Genomic DNA, 19,568 nt, shown 5'->3' on the forward strand with positions numbered 1-19,568 from the left:
GACATAAACCAGATACTTTTCTCTCCCCGCAAAGAGTTGTTTTCATGAAATTTTCATATAAAGTGGCCGCTCAGGGTAAACTACGCATCCCTGAGTGGGGTGAATAAGCACAGGAGATGAATAGCTTAAGGGGAAGCTCATTAAGTCACCTTTGTCCGTTTCCCTGATACTGTACAGAAGGACTGTGGCTGGAACCATTTTCGCGCTGGTGTCGGTTTCACATGAAAGTGTTTTGCTTTCATAAGAGGTTAGCTGCCTCTCACAGCAATTCCAGATACACAGCAGGGGAACCATGGTGTCCGTCATGACCGAACAAAACATATTAACTTTATTACACTAGTCAGAAATACAACTGCAGTTGCAAGACTAACTATGCAACATTCAGTATTTTGGACGTACCTTTATTTATGGTAGTGATTTTTGAATCTTCAGGAAATACCATTTTGGTAGGGATGCCCATTGCTACTCTTTATTTTTGTTACTACTTAGGGATGCATAAAATTGGTAGAAATCAACAACAGTTCTATTTTATGTATGATGTACTCTTTTAGTGCTCAGTAGTCCACAGATGATGGAAAATGTAGGATAACTACACAAGTAGTGATACCTTTTAATTTGTATGTGCAGTTTGCAAATACATTTTTGAAATATCTAAGGAAGCTAATGAGGCCTATAAAGTAAACCGTTTTAATTGATTTCTGTCAAATTTTTATCTACGGGGATAATTTGCACATTCCTCTCAATAGCAAGAATAAAATGGTTAAATGGTGCTGAATTCTACAGATTGGCATGGTTATAGAAATTTCTCTGTGAAAGGACAGCTGAGATCTCCACAGAGTAACTGAATTGCATGAATTGAGTCTAGATCAGTTACAGTTTCTGTTAAGGCTGTGACCACAAATCATTTCATTGATCATTAACTTCGTTCATGAACTTGCTGCTACCATTAAGGAATATGACTTAGTATTTTTGCTAGCTATACTATAAGTTGTTTTTAAATAAAGTTTTTTTATGTATTTTTAATTAAAGACTAAGCAAATTCAGGTCATCTCTGAAGCTGTAGAATGTTCAGGCACTTCTCTACCTGTTAAAGAAAGATACCCAGCTAGCTAGTTCATTGACATTTTGGCTCTGTGCCACATTTTTTTTTCACAGCGGACAGACCACATTTAAGCGTTCCAGCTTTCTGTTTGATTGTAAACACAACTTGTTTGTTTATGTCTAGTTGGCTAAGGAAACTGTTTGGAGATTATTAAAGCATTAAAGTGTGACAACTAAAGCTAAAGCTAGCTGAAGTAGCCTTTATCCAGTATGGTCTGCTCTGTCAGTAGTGGGTTCTGTTACAGGTTGTTTAAAATACACAGATATACGTTGCTAGTGGGCAACGGTGTTTTCGCCATATTTAAAAAACTTTCTGTGTCTGAATATTGTTTCAAGAGGACTTATCTTGGTTTTAAGACCAGTGTGTTTAGCCATGCCTAACGTCGCTCCGCTCTGTTAAAAAGAAAAACCTAGGATGTGAATCTAGACAATCAATCTTTATCAGTAATTTTGTCTTGATATGTCAGTTTTTCCAAATGGGCTAATAGTCTCAACTTTTAGTTTCTGTAAAGGCAGATGCAAATTTCTAGGTCAGGTTCTTCTCCGTGTTTAACATTGCTATGACTTCAGCCTGGCAAGCTCAAGCAACAGTTCCACATTTGTACTGATAGATCTTAACGAAAGTGCAACATCTGCAGTTTGTCTTTGATCAAAACTCAGAAGTGTTGGAGCCCTAGGGTTCGTGCCTTTATAAATGCCTCTATAAAACTAACATGCTACTATTTTTTTCCCAGGTATTTTTAGAATGACAAGTAAGGGCATACATTTTAGCACTTAATTATCATGGCATATAGATGTGTTAGCGCTCTTGAGCGGAGTCTGGAGCGGTTATAATTAGCATGCGCGCTCATATTTCGATGGGTGCTGAGAATGCGCTCTTCAGTGATGATGTGGGTCTTGAGCACCACACTCTTTCTTAACACACCAGTGAAAGACATGGGTCACGTGTTCACAGTAGCTGATGTCAGTCTCAGGGGGGATAGAGGTCCGTTGATGTATCAGATTCCTTCCAGGTTTGGTGGCTTCATAGCTGACAGATTCATCTAAATCCTTCTCGACAGCAGCCCATGAATAAGAAAGGGGTTGCAGATCACTTTGGTTTTGATTTCAAACAAACCTCGCGAGTTGCATTCAGCTGAGTGCATACCTCCGCCATCCTGAGCGTAGCAGTCTTAGCACCCCGTTTTCGCAGCCCGAAAAATCAAATAATTTCTTCCCTTCGCCATGGGGTGTCACTTTACCCAAGTGTCATTCAGATCAGGCTATGACCTCATCAACTGTTGTCTTCTCAAGAGGACATGCAGGCAGACACACAGACAGATGACCAGTGATGGTCATATGACGTTCACTCTGGCTACCAACGGAGGTCATAATTAAAAGGAGTCAATGTGTGTCAGTTTATTGCCTTTTGAGGATGTGCAGGGCTCTCTGTTTTCTTAATAGTGAGGTAAGCAGACACAGCGTTGGCTAGTCTGCCGCAGTATCGGCCCTCTTTGTCTTTCAGCTAGGGCAGCATTGTTCATGCTTCACAGTCCATGGGTGCCGGAAAAGACCTCACTGCAGATGCGGTGCAGAGGCCCGCTAAAGCCGCCGTGAGCTGAGGAAGGCGTAGCCACCGGTGCTGAAAATGTATGTTTTTAGAGGTTAATGAATATTTAAAAGGTAAACAGAATTGGAGACGTGACCGGCGTGTGCCCGTGGGGGTTAGACTGAGCGGGGGGGGGTGGGGGGTGGGGGGTGAAGGGGCCTTGTGGTGCTCAGGGCTGTCAGAGGCATCAAGGCTCCACTCAGGCAGCTGAGTGCTGACAGCTCCCCTTCACCGGCGGCATGCGCCAAGCAGCAGCAAGGCATTGTGGGTCGTCTGGGGAGGGCTGTCGGATCAGGTGTGCAGTCTGATAAGGGCTGAGGATACACGGGGCTGTCTTAGCTGAGGGGGAAAAAAAAAAAACTCCTCCGATTTCAGGGTTCTTCTTTTTCATTTATTTTGTTACACCCATCAATATCTCCTTCAGTAGCTTCAAGGACAAATTGCCGTAGCTGACCTGAATAGGAAAAGACCAGGTTTTTTTTTTTTTTACGCTCTCCATTTTGAATCTGATAAGGAGATGCGGATAGTATTGAGACAGTTTGAGAGCTGAGGACATTATTTGGAAGGAAGCAGTTGGAAGGAACCCCTACCATCCCGGCCCCTCCCACCCGCAAGAACATTTTTTAAAGCAAGCAAAATATCACAGATGTTATTTACGTACAGAGGGATAAGGTGACCTACAAAAGTAGACATCCGCTTTGTTCTCTTCCTCGCCCCTCTCAGCCCCGCAGCGACGGTGTGCCAGTGTAGGTGGCTGCTTTTGTCACTGAGGTGCAGATAGGCACGTTCCGAATGAGAAGCGCAGACTCCCGTCTGGCCCTGCTGTTCAAACCATGGAGGACCTTGGATGCATGTCCCGCTCTGTAATCTAAAACAGCTGTGAGGCTGTTTACAGCTACCATCGCTGCGGCCAGGCCATCCGCTGCATGTAGCCGCTGCAAATTCAAAGTATTTGGGGTGCGGGGGGAGGGAGGGGGCAGGGGGGTGGTGGGCAGGCGAGGGGATTTGTTGCGATTATGGGTCATATGCTTTTCTCGCAGGGAGAAACAATCGCGCACATTGGGTGCGATTCTGAGAGGTGTCATGCTTTATGCTTTTTTGTTAGGGAGGAGCAAATGACATTTCACACATTTCACGTCTCTCTCTCTGGGTGTTTTTGTCTTGCGAGACTGCCTTTCTTCCAAGGATTTGCTGAACAGCACTGTTAGCTCTGTTTTACATTTGCAGGTTTGTTTGGGGGGGGGGGGGGGGGGTGTTGGGGGGTGGGGAGATGGGGTAGAGGCCTGGGGTTAAGTGACTGGGAAAAAGGGGCCTCTTGCATTTATTTTAACTTGGCAATACTTACGCAACATTCTAGTCTGACATTCTTGTCTTCAGAAATGGGCTTCTGAGAAGTCCCTCAGTAGAAACTACCACTCAGGAACGGCTTGTTACAGCAACATGTAGTTAAGTTATAATTGTGGAACACTGAAAACTTGAGCTGCAACACCTCGGGTGCCATTGTCAGTGAATTTCTGCTTCCATAGATGTTTAGTATCATTTGTATGGAGCGCCATTTGAATTTTGAACTTTTTTTCTTTTTATACAAAGAAATCTGAGTGTGTATCCATTGTAACGTAATTAGAGGTTGAAGTAAAAAAAAAAAAAAAAAACTAAACACACTGGCATTTTAAGAAGTTTAAAGAGCAGCCCGAGGCTGCACTGTAATTTTCATCGAGTTTAAAAAAAAAAAAAAAAAAAAAACGACTTCCATGTCTTTCGAAGCGAAAATGAAACGCGCGAGTAGCTCTTGACATGGTGCTGCTGTTGAAACAGCGTCTCGGGGAGCCAGCGCCAGGCCACGCCACACTTCCCTCCGCACCATCTGCTTACACTTCAGATGCATCATCTCTGATCCCACATCTGAGAGAGAAGAAAGAAGACACAAACTCCACGTTTGGTTTTTAATGCGTCTCTAATTACGTTTGATGATGAAGGGGAAGTGGGGTGTGGGGGGGTGGAGTTTCACCGGTTCTGGGCTTTGAAGCCGTGCTTTGAAACCGGAGTGGAAGCCGTCCCCCCCAGCCTGGCCCTGGCAGAACGGGCGGCTCATCGCCATTGCCGCCGTGTCCGCCGGCGATGTTCCTCCATTAGCATTTTATTGTGTCCGTGATTGCGATATTGTGCAGGGTGCGGTGAGCCGTGCAGCCGGCCCACACCGCAGCACAATGGACCGCTCCTCTCTGTTTTTTCCCTGGCTTGCTCGTGGAGCCCCGAGGCTGGCCGGCTGTAATTCAGAGCGCGGCGGCAGTGTGTCGGAGTGCCGAGCGGTAATTATTTGTTGATCTGAGGGCCCTGGAGGGGCGGGCCTCGACGCGCTCCCCTTTCCCCAGCACGCGGGGAGGAAAGACGCGGCGGTGTGGGGCACGGGGTTGGGGGGGGCGGGGGGTGTCACCCGCTCGCTTTGCGCCGCTCTTGACAGCGGGAGTGTGTCCACTCTCCGGCGGAGAGCCGCGCCCTGCATCCTAATCCCGCCGTCGCCGTGGTGACAGGCCGAGCGTGCTCGGGGGAGTGTGAGCAGGGGGGGAAACGGGGGGGAGAGGCGCAGTGGGCGTGCGATCCCTCTGCATCTGCAGAGGTTCCTCTGGTATGTGCAGCAGAGGGGTGCATACAGCTGCGTTCCCTCCCCGTCCCGCCCGCCCGCCTCCTCCCCCGCGTCTCTGTCCTCTCCTTAACTAACCCATTCAATTACCTCTCCTCCCTTTGTGGGAGGTCACAGACTTGTGTTTGGATCATAAATAACTTAGTTCATCTGTTTCAGGTTATTGCTTGCGTTGGATTTATGAAGCCAGCCCCGGTAAGCTTCTGCCATTTGCAGAAGGACAGATTCGTGTTTTGTGCCCTTCAGCTAATTACAAGAGCGTTTATCATAAAAAAATGACATGATCGCGGTAATCCAGGAGGCAGGAGCGGTAAACCGGGCTCAGGAGGGAGCGTTGGAGCTTTTTGCTTGGGCTGCAGTGATCCGTGACTGGAGGCAGCGTCTTGTCTTCGCATTAATATTCTGTGACAGTGGTGCGATTTCTATAGGAATTTTTAGACTCAAGCTAAAAACAATTCAAGTTCCAGTTTTGGGAGATTGTTATATCCTTAAATTAGCAGACAGAACTCCATTTCATCCCAAAGATAACAAACCACAAAATGGGGGGGGGGGGGGGGTCCACCAAACTCAGATACCGCTCTGACTGCGTTTCTGACTGCCTCACATACATCCAGCATGAAAATCAAGCCGTCCATTTGCATAAGTTCACCGGTTGCATAATTAGGAAGCTGTCACAGATGGCCGGCCCTCTTTGATCTGACGTGCGTGCCCAAAGTGAGACGCGGCGTTCATTTTGAAATCCTGTGTACATAACTGTCGCTGCCGCAGAAAGGAGACAGGCCGCACGCTCTAATTGCGCTCTCTGACAGACAGACTGTGCATCTCGTGGCTTCATTCTGAGATGCCGGCGCATTGTCAGTGAAAATTCCCCCAATGATGCTAAAAAAATTTTAGCAACTGTCTTACACATGAAAGTCTTAAGGTTCGAAATGAAATCTTATTAATACCGAGAATTCAAAAATGACAATTCAGCTTCTCTTTTGATTATTTAGGGAACAATATGAAAATATGGGGAGGACTTTCTGACAAAGATTTATTAAGATGTTATTCACTGAGATTCCTCTAGTGTTCTCCCCTAGTGTTGCCAGTATTGAGCAAACATCTGCTGATAGCAACAGAAACACCACTACACATTATTGAAGACAAGCAGACTATTGGTATTATTTATTTTCTGAAGGCATGTTAATTTGTCATACATTCCTGCATTGATTACGTAGCCTCAGCATTATAGCTAACGTGTACCAAGTTTGACGATACTGCACAACATCCTTAATTACCTGGTGTTTCTCTCCAGAGCAGGCAGAAAGTAATCATGACATTGAGTGCTATAGATTCAGTTTAAAGAAAAGTAGATTGCGTTATTGATTTTGGGCCACAAATGAAACCAAAGAACCTCTGCTTCATGAAGTTGGTATATTAAGGATATGTTGTTAAATTGCTTGAATATGTTACAAACAGTATGTGTTCCACTATTTTAAAAAAAAAGGAAATTTAGCTTGCAGTCAGCATCTCCCATGCAGATTCCACAAGCATATGACGATATGCTGCTTCTTATTTAGCTCACAGGCCTTTTAATCTTACAGGTTATTTATTAGGGTGGTTCCCGCAGGGGCCAAACACGCTTGTGTGTCTTAGTGTATTGATTGGAGGATTTCCTCTGTAGCACACAGGTTTGGAGGGATTTGGGGCTTTGGCTTGGATTAAATCACGCCAGCGGAGCCACCTCCGAGGGCTCCCCCCCCCCCCCTCCAAAGGCCATCGTCCTCAGCTTCGGCAGGCCCGGAGGCAGGTCCTCGACCCCCAGAGCCTGTCCCGGGCTCATCCCAGGCCGAGCCTCATTCATTTTCTTTATGCTTTATCGCTCAGCATCCTGCTTAGTGCAGTGCACCTGTGCCCTTATTACAGCTTTTAACGGCGAGCACTCTCTCCATTCTGACCTCTTAATTCACTCTGGATGAGATCACCCGCCAAATAAATAAAATAAGCGTTACATAATCTGCCTAATGTGAACGCGTGGGTGTCCACAGGTCCTGTTCCCTGCGACTGTTGTTGTTGTAACAATTATTGTGGCTGCTGTAGTTGGATTGTTATTGTTGTAATGGTTGTTGTGGCGGCTGTATTTGGGTTTGTGTGCTCTGCAGGTGTGTGTGTGTGTGTGTGTGTGTGTGTGTGTGTGTGTGTGAGAGAGCAGGCGCGGCGGATCTCCTCAGATCCGTGCCTCGGAATGGGCCCCAGGGGGACACGAGAGGTGACAGGAGAGGGGCGTCTGCTCCGTCTCCGCCCTGTCAGCCACTCTCTGCTCTCATCTGAAGCACAAGCGGATGAGTCATTTGTCAACTGTCACCAAATTTGTGAACCGGCGTGCGAAAGTAGCAACCGGGGGGTCATATTTAAACGGAAGGACTGAAACGGAAAATTGTATTTCTCGGGTACGTTGCAAAGGAGATGTTTGTGCTGTTTTTTTCTCCTGCCCACCCTCAATTCCTTGAGTGTCAGCTGAGGCGGTTGTAGCGTAGTGCAGCCATTAGTCTGTTGAGACATGCTGGTAGTATTCCGATCTCTCATCTCTGTTTGGCAGCCGGTGAAGTGGACCCTCTGTTGCCGCTCTGTTGTGAAGGGAAACACAGTGGGTTAATGCTGCCGCCCGCCCATGCTGACAGAATGCAGAACAGCCTCCTGCATTCTAAAACGCTCTCTCTCATTTAGCCATTACCTCCACAAACCCTGCTCTTTGTCAGCGCCGGTCCGGGGGAAGGAGTTATTAACTGCGCCGTACAACGTTGTGCGGGGAGAGGGGGAGAATGCACCTCGCCCGGACCGAGATTAGCTCCTCCGCTTCCACCGCGCACAGATTTGTCCTTAGCCATGAATCATCAACCCGCCTCCGTTCCGCAAAGGGGTTAATGTTCAGACCGGCGACCTGCCTGTGGCTCGGAAAAGGTCACCACATGGATGGACACCAGCTTTCCGTCCGGAGGGATGCGGACAGGTCTGCGGCAGCGCAAAGGGCGTGATCGGTTTGAGGAATACATTACGCCGGCCACTGACCTAGAAAGAATTCCGACGTGCTGCACTGTGGAATGGGGAAGGCAGAGGGAGATTTCCGTGGGTGAAAACGAGCCGAGGAGGGAGGCCGCGTTTCGCCGTGAACTGAAACTGGCTAATAGAATCTTGAAATGGACTTGAAATTTTATTGCGGTTCCTTTTCTGCCTGATAAAATATGGCGTTATTAGCTTAATTAGAAATCTGCTTGACGTGACAGAGTGCATTTGCCGGCTGCTCAATCAAACCGGCTCGTTTTAATGAGGGAAAATGGTTTGTTTTGGCCTCACTGGAGCAAAGTGCCGTTCCCTCCGGTTTTCCCTGGTCTCCCTGGATGTTCACGCTCTCTTTGTGTTCCCCACCCAGCTTACCTGCACCGGCTCAGAGTCACAAGCATAGAGAAACTGCTGGAAAAGTGCAGTGTTGCCATTGCACAACATCACAGCTACCTGTGCTCTTCTTTCATTTTGTGTCTTTCCTTCTATGTGTGCTAGCACATAGCTGAGGAATTAAGTGTTTACTCTAATTAATTCCCTACTAATAATTTGCTTTTATTGGCACACACACACAGCAGCCCTAAGTTGTTCATTAACTTTATAGTGTGTAGTTTGGTAAGAAGGCATCTGTAAGCGCTGATGTACACTTACTGCGTTTGGTTGCTGCGCTTTGGTTTAATAGTATTTGCTTGCAGAGAGACTGTAAGTGAAATGGATTGGTTCTATTTAAATGGGCCATCAGCAGCGTGGGGATTAATGCCTGAAAAGGCAAAGGGGTGAAATTGCGTCTTGCAGCACAAATGGCGGCGGCTTTGGTCTAAATTGAGGGTAAATTGTAGAGTATTACTCGGTTAATGTAATTAACATGCTTGGGCAGCCGTTCACCAGACGAAGATTAAGCTGGCAGCAGAACGCACAGCACGGTACCATGTGTGACCGGGAAGGCCTGCATCTGTGTCGGCAGCCTCGGACTGCCACGTTCACAAGATCAGTGCGTTTCTCAAACGAGCGCTCTCTCTCTCTCTCTCTCTCTCTCTCTCTCTCTCTCTCTCTCTCTCTCTCTCTCTCTCTCTCTCTCCTCCTCCTCCTCTCTTTTTCTCTCTGCCTCGTTTTCCAGGTGCCGTGGCATTTGACGTGACCCAGAATGCCGTTAGTGAAGAGGAACATCGAGCCCAGGCACCTGTGTCACACAGTCTTGCCTCGGGGCATCAAGAATGAGCTGGAGTGCGTGACCAACGTGTCCCTGGCAAATGTCATCCGACAGCTCAGCAGCCTCAGTGAGTAGGCCCCTCCCCCTGCTGTCCCTCTCCTCTGCTCCACACCTGTACAGGTGTCCCTCTCTGTGGCAGTCTGGGGGACCAACTGGTCACCTTTGTCAGAAGTCATTAATTATGTGCTCACAGTCCTTCAGTTGTGGTAGAGTTGCCTTTGAATCTTATCGCAAAGTGAGCATGCTCCAATATCCAAAAGAAACTTTGTTTGGAGAGAGATTATTTGCTCCTGAGATGACTTAAAGACACAGGTTTAGGTGTTTGTGATGCTTGTATTTGAGTAAAAGATGAATGGTGCGCCTTTGTAACGCAGTTAGTTTAATATGGTCGTTTTTCAGCAGCCTGTCGGGTTGCCGTTAGCGGCAGCAGTGGCTGAAGGCCTGGCTGACAGGTTGGTGTGGTAACCGTGTTCCCCGTCTCTGTGCAGGCAAGTATGCAGAGGATCTGTTCGGGGAGCTGTTCAACGAGGCTCACTCCTTCTCTTTCCGAGTGAACTCCCTCCAGGAGCGCGTGGACCGCCTGTCCATCAGCGTCACCCAGCTGGACCCCAAAGAGGAGGAGCGTAAGTGTCCCCCTCCCACATGGGCTCTCTTTCTCAGTTCACTCCATGGACTGTCTTACAGAGCAGACCAGCATCTGTGTGTTTAAATTTCCCATTCATTTTTTAGTGCATGTTTTTTTTCCCTACAGTGGTGTTTGTTGTTGGCAGTATGGGTTGTAATGATACATTGATTCATAGCTGTAGGGTTTGTGGAGGTGGAGGTGGTTTCTAGCAACATGAGCATCAAATTATGGCAGAACTCTAAAGCTTGAATAAACTTCATTTTGTGTAGAACCAGTAAAGTATATTGTTGTCAAGGGATTAAGCAATAATCTCTGTCAGCTAAATTTCTAGATACCTACATGTAACTGAGTATCTATATGTTTGCAATATAGACACTTGTACAACTTGCAGAAGTTTCAAATAATGGTATACCAGAGTTCAGAAAGCAATCATATATTTATGTGTATGTGTAATATACTTATTTGTACATTTACAGGGAGTGGACAAAACAATTGGAACACCAAACAAAATATGAATGTTGCTAGCTATTGCTGTTATATAGGTTTGAATTGATTCTAGTGGGATAGTATACCATTCTTTCTTGGAAGGAAAACCTTCAGATACATTAAGTCATTTTACCGTTTGTGTGACTGTTGCACCTACAGTTTGGGCACCAACTGTTTACATTACTTACGTACATTGATTTTAAAACGTCTTCAAGAGCAGAAACATACTGAAAAGTAGCATTGACATTATGTCAATATGTATAAAAATAAATACAATATGTGCTGAGTTCGCATGCATAAACAGCAGAAAAGATCAATGAATGCCATTCTTTTCCAATAGCCGCCCCACCTTCTCACCTCAGAACGACAGAATGATTGCGCTGTCCTATTCCAGTTACCACACAGCTGATAGGAAACGGTAAAAAACTGCTGTGTCCTCATGATCCCTCACTACCCTTTAACCACAAAACAATGCATAGTCTTTTCACTTTTATATAAATGTTTATCAAAGTAAACATGAATGAGCATGTGTAGGGACGCTTCTTTTAAAGCAGTCCTTTTGAAATGCAGTGGTCATTTTCAAAAGGAGTGTCACCTTGTCATAAAGCAGCCACGCAGTGGCATGAATCTCCTCTTGTCCTTGAGTGTATCCTCTGATGTGGAATTGGATTTAATGGGTAACCCTGTCAACCCACACGTAGCCGCTGGTTATATATGACTGCCCCCCCCCAAAGCATGTCAGGCTGCAGTTTCTCTCTGATGAAATCCCAGGACCCCTGCTGTTACCCTGCAGCCTGTGAGCTGAGCCGCGGCAGCCCCCAGATTAGATCCTTCGCTGCACCCTGGTCACGTGACACGCCAGCGAGGGAGTGAAGTCCCCGGGTTAAAAGGGACAGGGATCAAAACGGACGCCTGAAACCCGGAGGCCGAGTGGCCCCGAGAGGACAGCGGTCACACATGCGCACGGAACGGAATTAAAATCCGAGAACTCATCCGCATTTATCAATTTATTGATCGGTTTTGGCTTAAACAAGTGAAGGCCAAGGATTTATGGGTTGCCGTGACCAATATGTTTCGGTGCACAGACAGGATGTGTGCCTGTTAGACGGGTTGAACGTGGGTAGAAGGTGTCTGTAAATCAAGCTAGCGGCCGATACTGGAAAAGCGAAGTAATTGAGTTAAATCACATCAGTCAAGCGAGCAAGTTTTTGCTCTTAAATCATAGCATGTTGGTAATGGTAAATTGGCATCTTGCTCGTCAGTTTTTTTTATTGACTACAAAAATTGCTGAACAGGACGTATGTCTTGCCTGACAGTATCCCATTAGTATTTAAATAATATTTTAACATGCCCCGTATAGGTGTGACTTGACTTCTCAAGATTTCTGATATTATATTTTCATAGATGAAGATCAAAGTGCTGTTTTTGCTGTTCAGTATTTGAAAAATTGCCACTTGACAGTTTAAAGGCACTAACAGCCATAACTTAACTCAAACATGTATTTCTCAGAAAACACCATCAAGGCTTAATACCAGATTTACTTGGGTTGGCCACAAAATTGTACCAGCAGCCCACATTAGCAAGGCATGTATCAAAAAAAAAAGTCAACTTTAGCTCTGCTGCTTTTGATGAGCCAGAAATGAAAGGGAAGTGTATCTAATGAGGGAGCAGATGCTAATCCTCTAACCAAGTAATGACCATAGATTAGCAATGACCAGAGGTTCAGATCTGTAATTAAAACGTATTCACGTGGGATGTGTAGCCTTGGAACGGTAGCCTTCGTCAATTAGCAATGATTTTTTTTCTCTACAAAATATACAAAAACTCCTAAATGTGGGTGGGTGTGAACAGCATATCCTCAGGTAACCTCCCCCCGGCTTTTTCATCGTGAAACAATTTGAAGTTATTTCGTGTAACAATGAGCACCAGGGGGATTTAATAGGCTTATTAGGTGAGCAAGCCTTGTGAAGATGGTGTCATTTTTCATCTGAACAGCCTTTCATACCGTGCTGAAATACACCACCATTAAAGCAGAGAGAGACAAAGTCATTGATTTAATAAACCTACAGCGAACAGGCCTTTCTTAAGTTAAGAAAGAAAATAGTTTAATTGTACTTACACTCAATTAAGGGATGAAAGTGCTAGGTAAGGAGTCTTCTCACACAAAGGGGGGCAAAGGAGTACTGTATCTTACCTAGCCCAGCTGGCCATTATTATAACAGCATTAGTGATTCTGTCATGTAATTTAAGCAGTTCGTTTTCTGCGGAACGCCATATGAATGAGGCTTATTGTGCCTGACAGAAATGATTAGCAGAAATGTTCACTGGGATAAGGCTTTAAAACTAGGGAAGGGACATCTGTGTCAAACCAGTGCATGAAGCTTAAGTTCAAACTGCTGGCAAAAAAGGGGGCTACAGTCACTTTCAATTTTATTGTGCAAATTGCATTGATTTTGTAGTTATGTTCTTTCTGTCTTGGTTTTGTCTGTGTTTTAATAAAACGGGTGTGTGTGTGTGTGTGTGTGTGTGTGTGTGTGGGGGGGGGTTGTGTATAGGCTTACTTTTTTGTGGTCCTTGTGGGTAAACTGCTTGTGTTTGTGTGCGAGAAATGAAGTTGCTGAATGCTACATTTTAGCCCCTTGTGGAGTAACACTGACGCTGCAATAGGGAGCCCCCACTGCAACATAACTGCAGGCGAACGCAGGGATGTAAGCCGCTACCATCTGCATCCGCCGGCAGGGTTTAGGGTGACGCACCCGGCTGCGGAGGTCCCCCCTGTGTTCCTGCTGAGGGCAGCAGCGGAGAACACGCTGTCGGGGAGAGCCCTGTAACCGGATCGGCCACGCTGGCAGCCTGCTCGCTGTCTCCCGCCCCGCACAGAAGCAGGCTCCCTTTCATTGTCCCAACAGGCCCCGTCACATGCCCGTCAGACTGCATCTGGGCCACTCCTTTGGGGAGCTGCCCCCTCTCCCCCCTCTCCCCCCTCCCTCCCCGGCACAGCCCGCCCCCAGTAATGATAAATGATGATCCAATTTATCCTCCTTGCTAGCCAAATAATCTACTTTCAGCATTCTGTAACCGGCGTGCGTAATGGCCTGTGTGCCTAATGCGACTTAGTCAGCTCTTTCCTGGCCGGCAGACCCTACCTACCTTGAGGCCCGGGAGCCGGAGGGCTTCCTGATAAGGCCAGGGCTGGCTGAGATCTGCCGGTCCTGCCGAGACTGCGGCAGTGATGCTCCCCGCTCCAAGTACTTTTGCAAAAAATAAATATATATATTTTTCCATTTTGTGCAAGTGGACAGCACTGCCTCGTGGACACGCAAGCACTGCAGGGAGGATAAGAATTGCTCTGCAGGCGGCGTGAAACCCCGGCTGTGCAGAAACATGCGTGCCGCAGGCGGGCGTAGGTGGCCGATGCCTTTTTGGGATGATGTCTATTTTTCATCCATGGAGGCTTAGCCCCAGAAGGCCCGGCCCTGGTGCTGTACACATGCAGCGCTTCCTTGATATTTAGTAGCGTTGTTAGAAAGAGGAAAGCGCCCTTGGGTCTTACAATATTATGCCAAGAACTCGTGCAATGTTAGCAGGACTTACAAGCGAGCCCAAAGCTGACAGTCGGGGGGTTTCAATTCCCGGTAACAGCACCTTGTAGCCATTAAGGGTAATGGATTCTGCGTTTCTCAGATCCATAATGTTGAGAAAGGCCAGGAGGCAGAGGAGGGGACACGAGTGGGAGACGCGCGAGGGCATAAATCAGGGCCGCGTGTGGGGAGGCGGGAACGGGTGGCCGGGAAAACAGGGCAGGGTGAGGTCACTTTGATGAATGTAGAGGGGCGATACCGGGGCCCCTCTCCTCTCCCCATCTCACTCTGCCGAGCCTTAGCGCGATTGCGGGATGTGCCAGCTTTGCACCCAGATCTGTCCTTGGTCACCTCGTTCCCCACACACAAACACACACACACACACACACACATATACACACACACACACAAACCCCCACAAGGTTCTCCGCCAGGCCCTTGAGGTCGCTCTCACCTGGTGATTGATGGCCCTCTCCTCCTCCATCCCCGCTGAATACCATTTTTGGCCTGTCAGGATGCAATATCATTCTTCCCAGCAAAACTAATGGCCCATATCCCACATTTAATGGCCATATTATATCACCGAGACGTCCTGGTGTAATAATGATAGCAGACATCCCCAGCAAAGACCCCGGAGGCCCTTTTTTCCCCCAGTTCTTATCCCAGTGTGCCAATTTTTTAAAACTGGTTTTTAATTTTCCATTTAACTAAAGGCTTTTAAGAATTGCTGCAGTGTGTGAAACAGTGGTCGTTCTGTGCTTTTGTCCTCCCGCTTTATTTATTTTATTTTTGTAAGAGTTGGCTGTGTGATATTCGTCTTTGTGGAGAGACCAAGTGGCCAGGCGCGTCATCTTTCTGAAGTGATGTTGGGGAGGTGTTTTGGAAAATGGCTCCATCAGGCCCTGCCTTTGCGGGCCAGGTTCTTTTTTTAGCTGTCAGAGTGCTGGCTGATTCAGCTCTTTCCGCCAATAAAAATGCCAAACCCCACACAGTCTTTCTGAAAAGGCACTTGATAACAGATGGGCCAGAATAAACATTTTTTAGCCGGGACTTTCAGGGCGTTTTTTCCCCCCCTGCTTACATATGCGCTCAGTAAGCCTTAATACTTCCATTGGTCCAAAGGCAGTGCGCATCAATGGTGTATTTCTGCCAGATGTGTTGACTAGAGAAATTAAGCTTGCACACAAGGCTTCTGGGTATTCTTTGTACCCAGGGCGCTATTCCCCTGCCAGTTGGCAGCTGCTTTATGATTCCAAATTCAAGAAAGGTTTTGCGCATTATGTGTGTCAGCGTACAGCGACGCGAAGTTTGTTTCACAGATAATCTTCAAAAGTAGAATGAAATCATACTCTAATATCCATAACAGCAACGGATCAAATGCGGAGAACGGAAGGAAAAAAAGGAAAGAAAAGGAGGAACACTCCGAGGACGTGTTTCCCTTTGTTCTCCGGGTCACCTTCCATTTAGCTCAGAGCAGACTGGTGCCTACCCAGGCCGCGAGAGTGAGAGCCTGCCTCAGCTTGTCCTCTTCCTTTATCTGAAGAGCTCAGTGGCAAAGTTTGATATGTACATCACCAATTAATTACAGCCTTAAAGATCCGAGGTCCCCTAGTAAAGCCGGCAGATGCTATCGGTGCCGCGGCCAAGGAAGACACCTCGCGAAGATTAACGTTAACCGCGTGCTCCGATAGCGCTCGCCTTGCCGCACTCAGCCAATGAAAACAAAACAGGATGATTAATGGACTTTCATGTCCCATGAAACGGATTCCGTTCCTGCCCCGCCGGTCCGAGTGTATCGAGCACATACAAAACGCAGCCTGAAAGAGCGAGCCGTTTTGGCACAAGTACGTCTACCGCCACCGGGGAATAGATTAATAGATGAACTTTTCCGCAGATTATTATCGTTATTTATTTATTTATTTATTAATTATTATTATTATTATTGCTCACATTTTTAATGTACATAAACATTACATTTTTTTGTCATGCTGCTTTTCTCCTTGGTTTTGCTTGGCTTCCCAAGGGAAAACGTTGTCAGTGTGAGTTCTGTGTGTCTGCTACTGATGCAGTCCTGAAAAACAAACCTCAGCCACACAGCTGCGTTTCACAGCTCTATTCCCTGGAACGCATGTGGAGCTTCAGTGCAGCTCACATTTTGCTCTGAAGGTTGTTCCCCCCCCCCCCCCCCCCCCCACTTTCGTCTTGTGAAGCCAAATGATTACAGGAGTGCCGTTATGCTTTTTAGAGACTGAAAATTGTTTTTATTTTGTACGCTCATGCTCAAAGAAGAGATTTCTCCCAAGCGGAGAAGTTCTGCTGTTGTTATTTATTTGTTGTTGCAGGAAGATATCTGTCATAAGGGTATAATAACCCAAATGTTTCATCTGAAGCCTTCTTCAGTGTCCATTAAGATGCTGGCCATGTCCTCAGTGGAGCCAGACTCGGCCCTGCGTGTTTTCTTGTGTCAGTGTGATTGGTGACATCCTTATTGTTCAGATGATTCCATTGACATTTCATTTCAATGAAGCTGTTTGTTAGAGAGGCAGAGATTTTTTGTAATGCGGTGTATGCGTGCCTGTGCCATACTCCTTACAATCTGTGGGCAAATTTATGCTCAGCTAAAGGGCATCATTGATACTGGTAATACATTTCAACAAGTGATCATAATGGTGTTTTACATATATATAATGGGAGCTTGGCACTAATTTTGCTGGAAAACGAGAATGAATTTTTCAAAGTCTCAAACCAAGGGAAAGTGTGGTTGGATTTAGCAGGCGCCCTCACACCTGGCTCTTACATGAAGGATTTCTAAATGCTTGCCTGTCTAGACACATATTCCCTAGGATCCTGTCCTCAGAGCCCAAGGCCAGGTGCCCTTCAAGCGCCCTGTAATGAGCCTTGGGACAGTGTTATGTGAAGCAGTCATTGAAAATCGGCGGGCGGAGAGGGGTGAACTGCCCCGCTGCCCTCACTGGCATATCAAAGCAGCAGTCGCATGTCTTGCTCAGCACATGTCTGTTTGGAGGGATCAGCATTCCAGGCTACACAGCTCATCCTGACAGAACCACATCTGTAAAGCATCTCTCTTGCGGTTCTTTTTTCTTTTTTTTTTTTATTAAATGTTAATTATGAGCAGCATTGTGCTTTGGTGGTAAGGGGGTTATGGTTAGGGTTAGTTGCTTGAAGGTTGAAGATGTGAATTATTATTGTTTATTATTATGGTTTATTATTGTTATTATTATTAATAATAATAATAATAATAACGTTATAATACAATGAAACCCAGTTAAAATCTCCAGCGTGCTGCAGATTTAATTGGTTCTGATATTAGCGTGGTTGCATATCCTATTACATTTTTTTCCAGTCGAAATTGGATTCAGAAAGCATTTTCACGCATATTGTTGACTGATTGGAGATGAGCAGACCCTTAAAGTGCATCCACTAACTGTAGATCACTTAATGCTGCAGTGCTTTGTAGCACTGCATTGTGAAATCTTCTGGCTTTTACGTGTTTGGTGACATTTTCAGTGTCAGTTTCAACGGTGAAATATAGGATTATCTGCCTATGATGATTCTAACAGGGTTTACAGAATACTTCCTATTCTAAGGGTGGGATTATTGGCAAAAACATTTATTCAAAAACGTATGGCACACCACAACTGTACTGTTTGTAAAGGCTGCGCAGATTTGGGGATGATACATGAATTTTTAAGTTCAATGAAGAAGCTGTCACGGTGAGAATATTTCAAAACTCAAGTGAATTTAAAATGCAGAAAGCATGTGGCACAAGGTTTGTAAAATAAAATGAATAAATCAATAAAAAACAGGATTTCTTGACAGGAAGTAGCTAATGCATGCACATCTTTCAGACATTTGATACAGCCTATCTTTGAGCCATGGTTTGGGAACAGATTGCTGCAGTACTTTGATTGGAAACAGGTTGATCTAATTCGGACTTCTTAGTTGTAGTTCAAAGCAAGACTGACATTAAGCCTGCTGGTCTTAATGTCACTTGTGTGTGACATCAGGGCAGTGTAATGGGTTCAGGGCAGCGGTTCTGTACAGCAGTTATAATAACTGACGCACAGATCAATAATGCGTCACAGGCTGATGAATCATTCCTCAAATGTGCCAGGGCTAGTTTTTCCTTTCTAAAATGATCGCTGTGTGCTTCTTATATAAATTGTTCTGAACAGAGTTTTTCAGTGTGAGACTTGATTGGAGATGTTTTCCTGTGTGACTGTTGATTAGATTTTTTTTCTTCTCCCCTCCATCTTTCAGTGTCAATTCTGAGTGTGATAATTCATGTAGAGGCATTGAGTTTCCACATTTTTAAATGTAGGAAGTTTCTGTATAAAAATGAATCTTTAACCAGTGTCACAAAATGAACCTCCCCGGCAATGATTGCTTTTGAGTGCATGTAAAATTAGCCAATTAGTACAAATTGCGATGATTAAACATTTGGTTTTTGTGAAAGACAATGGTTTGCATGAATATGACATTTTTCCCAGCAATAATTACGATGATGATGATTATGATGACTTAATTATGATCCTAAATTATAGCATTGTACAGAGGGGAAATGAATGTTGATCCGCCTTTTGCTTGGGTGAGTGCATCGCTCTGTCTGGGTTCCGTCGCCAAAGCGTGTAATAGTCTCCCATCGGAGGGTTCACTCTTGTGAGACGTAAACAGGCAGTGTAGGCCTCCGCATCCTCAGATACGCTGCGGCGTTCGCCCTTATCTCTCCGCGCTTCCAGCCTCTTGTCTTGTCACTGCCACCTGAAGGGGGAATGGAAGAACCTGCTCGACTTCACACCCGGCAGGCCGCGATCCACCCGCCCGCCATGTCGAAGAAGGTTCACGCATCCACACGGAATGGCCATTACTTCTGCCGATTCTGCTACACATTTAAACCTCCGTCTGCAGGTCTACGCAGACGCTGATGTCAGAGACTACCTTAATTGAGAAGGTGGTTTTCCGTTTGATTTATGGGCTCTGGTTGCAGGGCGGACGGCGCTCCCCCTTAAATATATGACTGCAGTTCCTTGAGTTGACGTTCCACAGATCCGCAACGGTTTGCAATATGAATATGTTAATCTAATCACCCGTGTCCCTTATCAGAAAACATTAACAAGGAGCTGGTATGACAGCACAAAAATAGCCTTAGTAGGATTACTGAAAAACTGTGGTGGTCCCTTGTGTTTAGACTAGCAAGAAGACCACACTGGGACCATGTTCAAATGGAACTGCAGGTGTGGTGAATATGCAAGTGAACAGAATGAAATGAGAACTTA

General features: G+C 46.0%; 1 protein-coding gene across 5 annotated transcripts in view; it reads left to right on the forward strand.

Annotated features, from left to right (window-relative positions):
* wasf1 (WASP family member 1) overlaps positions 1 to 19,568 on the forward strand; it is a 58,637-nt gene that overhangs the window by 17,957 nt on the left and 21,112 nt on the right. For 4 of the 5 annotated variants that reach the window (XM_036549484.1, XM_036549486.1, XM_036549487.1 and 1 more), the window contains exons 2-3: positions 9,487 to 9,646; positions 10,068 to 10,202. In XM_036549484.1, coding sequence (XP_036405377.1) covers positions 9,514 to 9,646; positions 10,068 to 10,202 — 268 coding nt within the window. In that variant the 5' untranslated portion in view covers positions 9,487 to 9,513. Of the gene's footprint in view, positions 1 to 7,959; positions 8,320 to 9,486; positions 9,647 to 10,067; positions 10,203 to 19,568 lie in introns of those variants that run through there. The other variant, XM_036549485.1, reaches the window with a different exon arrangement.

Source organism: Megalops cyprinoides, chromosome 17 (assembly GCF_013368585.1).
Source record: "Megalops cyprinoides isolate fMegCyp1 chromosome 17, fMegCyp1.pri, whole genome shotgun sequence".
NCBI classification, from domain to species: Eukaryota; Metazoa; Chordata; class Actinopteri; order Elopiformes; family Megalopidae; genus Megalops; species Megalops cyprinoides.